Source organism: Miscanthus floridulus, chromosome 5 (genome assembly GCF_019320115.1).
Source record: "Miscanthus floridulus cultivar M001 chromosome 5, ASM1932011v1, whole genome shotgun sequence".
Taxonomy (NCBI): domain Eukaryota; kingdom Viridiplantae; phylum Streptophyta; class Magnoliopsida; order Poales; family Poaceae; genus Miscanthus; species Miscanthus floridulus.
Window position 1 is genome coordinate 87,464,499 of NC_089584.1, and position 3,482 is coordinate 87,467,980.

Below are 3,482 nucleotides of genomic sequence, written 5' to 3' on the forward strand. Positions count from 1 at the left end.
TTTAATAGTAGTATTATAGTATTAAAAGTTTTAATAATAATATTATAGTATTAATAACAGAGAAAAGTTACTTCTATAATACTACCATTAAATAATACTAAAATTAGAAGAAACTTTTAAAAGAGAAAACTTTTAATAATATAGGAATTTTAATATTATTTTAATACTATTAATGATACATAAATATTAAATTAATTTTAGTATTTTTTATTTTAGTTTAAACCTAATATATTTGTTGTTGTAAATTATTTTAGTACTTTAGTTTATTTTTTGCTGATGTAAATTATTTTATATAATTTATATTTTCATGATAAATATTATATAAATAATGATTGATTAATTGACACATGTCGGATCCATGTCTAACATACAGTCAGCTTGCCACATCAGCTTATAGAGTAGCTTGGACCATATTTGGACAGGGATGATACTGCTTGCCAAGTTTAGGGACCTACGGTGATTCATGTCTAACATACAGTTAGCTTGCCACATCAGCTTATAGAGTAGCTTAGACCATATTTGGACAGGGATGATACTGCTTGCCAAGTTTAGGGGCCTGTGGTGATCATCTTGAAAGTCAGGGACCGGGATGACACTGTCGGTCAAGTTTAGGGACCTGCGTTGATCACCTTGAATGTTCAGGGACCTGGATGACACCGTTTGCCAGTTTTAGGGACCCACAGATATCACTTTAAAAGTTTAGGGACCTGGATGATACCGCCGGCCAAGTTCAGGGACCAGTGGTGAATTTTGCTCCAAATAATACATAGCTTGTTTTGAAATTGAATAAGTCAACACCTGAAAAACTATCAGTGTGAATCTGCTCAAGATGGAACACTAACATCATACACTGGAGTCCTATCAACTTCAGAGCTCATTACTAATTTAGTTGGAAGAAGGCAATGACAAATTTCAGCACTCCTGGCTGACAGCACCATGCTTGCCTGTCTGTTTCCTATCCCTGCATGCCTATGGGAGCAAAGGTGCCTCCACTGCCATGCCTCACCGGCACCATCGCTCTAATAGGGCCACCAGGAATCCCTCAAAACGAGTCTTCTAAGTAAATTGGGAACATAAATAAAAGAATAATAGAGGAAAGACAGAGATTTAGTCAATCCACTGTCCTTTTTTTTTTGAGAAATATACAGTACAACATAGGCACCCACAACACGCACATATACTCTACCTAGCATACAAGTATGTTGAATTATTAATCCTCAAATGAATAATGTTATGTCCAGAGAAATCACCAGGTCAAGGCGACGAATGAAGGACCTATTGAAGTTAACACTGCTCTAGATTCTAGAACGGGCTTCGTAGTAGCCACGGCTGATGGCTCTACCTCGGGCCTGTATCTCGGTGAACTCAGTGCCATGTTGTGCGCCCTCGCCGGCAACCAAATGGCTCCAGGTCTGAGCTGTCGAGTCCTGAACAAATCACCGAAGATTCACATGGATAAGCAAGAGATTGGGTAAAGATCATAAATGATAGAGGAAGAACTGCGTGCAGGCACAACCGAGACCGTGAAGATCGCTTCGTTGAAGACGGGCGCGTGACAGACCCCTGAGGCAGCGTGCGCGGCGGGGTTGTTGGGGCTGAGCGCCATGGCAGGTAGGCCTAGCGCTCAGCCCACCAAAACGCCCACTTCATACTGCCGATCCTAAGCCCACTACACACGCGGAGGACGCTCGGAGGGGAGGCATGCGTCGAAACAACATCGGGCGCCTCAGGTCAATCCTACAAGTGCCCCCGACCTATTCCCCCGAATCAGTCGCCTCCCCTCCCCTGTACTGCGCGGCTGTGCCCCCCAGCGGCGAGCCATGGATCCTTCCGTCAAACGGCGTCCAGCCGAGGACCCCGCCCGGCGGCAAGAGGCGGAGCGGCATGTGAGCGCCGCCAAGGATCTCCTGTCGGGCAAAACCACAGAAGATAAAATCGAGCGCTGCGGGGACTTACTCACCAGAGCCCTTGGCCTCGACCCATGCGCCCCGGGCGGCAAGGCCCTCTTGGTCGCTACCGTCGCCCTCCGCGCGACCAATCACCGGTACCGCCTCACGTCCGGGCCCCCCGACCCCTACCGCGTCTTTGGCCTCATCCCCACCGTCCCAACTGCCCGCGACCCCGCCGTCATCGAATCTTACTATCGCCAAGCCTCCGACGTGCTCAACCGCTGCCACCCCAGCCACCCGTGCTATCCTGCCTTCACCGAGGCCGCCCGCCTCGTAGCCGACGCGTGGGCCTTCCTGTCGGACCCTGACCGCAAAGCTTCCCTCGACTCCGCATACGAAGCGTTGGTAGCTGCCCTACCCACCGCAGCTCCTGTACCCACCGCTCCCTGTATCTCAGAAGAGATGCCGAAGCGACCAATTGGTCAGAAGGCGGCTAAAAAGGCAGCTCTAGCGGCAAAAAGACAGTCAAAACGACCCAGGTCAGATGATGACGATGGCAACTCAAAAGAATCTGCAATTGATCTGGACAAGTTAGACAAATTCCAGGAGGAAAGAAATGCAAATCGCATCAAGGTACTGGAACTTCAACAGAAGTTGTCGTCTGAGAAGCTTGAGACCACAAAACTTGCCCACCTTACAGCACAAGAGACTAAAGAGGGAAAAAAGCTTATTTTAGAGGCAAAGAAGGTTGAGAAAGAATCAAAGATGATGGATGTTTATAATAATCTCGTCTTACAAGATACAAGTTCAATGTCTGATGAAGAAAAGGCTGAACGAGTTGTTGCAATGAAGTGTCTTAGGAAGGCATTTTTTCCTGAAACTATCTAAATAGGTATGTTCTGAAGACATCGTGTTTTTTTTTCCTTGAAATTTACAATTTTTTCCCTGAAAACAGCATTTTTGTTAAGTTCAGAATTTCTTTCCCTGTGCAGAGGATGAGTTGATATCTTCCTGATGCTGTGATCTACAATGTTTTCTGGTTATATCTGAATGTTATCTACTTGATGCTGTGATGAGTTGTCTACGTGATGCTGTGATGAGTAGCTTGTTCTGCTGGTTATCTGGTTCAATGTTTCTGTGTTCTAAATATGTGAATGCTTCTAGTTATCTGAACATGTTGCTTCCGTGGTCTGAAAGTTTCTGAACATTCTTCTAGTTAACCGAACATGTTGGTTCTGTGTTTTGAAAGTTTCTGAACATGCTTCTAGTTACCTGAATGCTACTAGTGTTCCGAAAGTTTGTCGGTTACCTGAATGCTTCTATGTTCTTAAATGAGTAGCCTATTTATTTATTCCACTGCTTCTAGTTATTCGGAATGCTTCTAATTAAGTTTCTGTAATGGTTTTAAAATATTGTAATTATGTTGGTCTTATTTATGCTTGAATCGTCTCCATCAAACGGCAACATAGTGTATACAAATTGATATTCATGCTTAATCTTGGCTTCATGCAATGCTTTAAACTGCTTTGAGACAACCTCCCATCTCTGGGTCGTACGACCTGTCTTTTTAATCGTCTATATTCAGATTCTAGT

General features: G+C 44.4%; 1 protein-coding gene across 1 annotated transcript; it reads left to right on the top strand.

Annotated features, from left to right (window-relative positions):
* Nucleotides 1-1,433: 1,433 nt before the first annotated feature.
* Nucleotides 1,434-3,254, top strand: LOC136452530 (uncharacterized). The gene is made up of 2 exons (XM_066453141.1): nucleotides 1,434-2,781; nucleotides 2,882-3,254. Exon 1 carries the CDS (start codon nucleotides 1,821-1,823, stop codon nucleotides 2,775-2,777), a length of 957 nt encoding a protein of 318 aa, XP_066309238.1. The 5' UTR covers nucleotides 1,434-1,820; the 3' UTR covers nucleotides 2,778-2,781; nucleotides 2,882-3,254.
* The last annotated feature ends 228 nt before the right edge of the window (nucleotides 3,255-3,482 follow it).

Excerpts from the sequence above, each read along its gene's own strand:
- LOC136452530 (XM_066453141.1), top strand. The coding sequence starts at position 1,821 with ATGGATCCTTCCGTCAAACGGCGTCCAGCCGAGGACCCCGCCCGGCGG.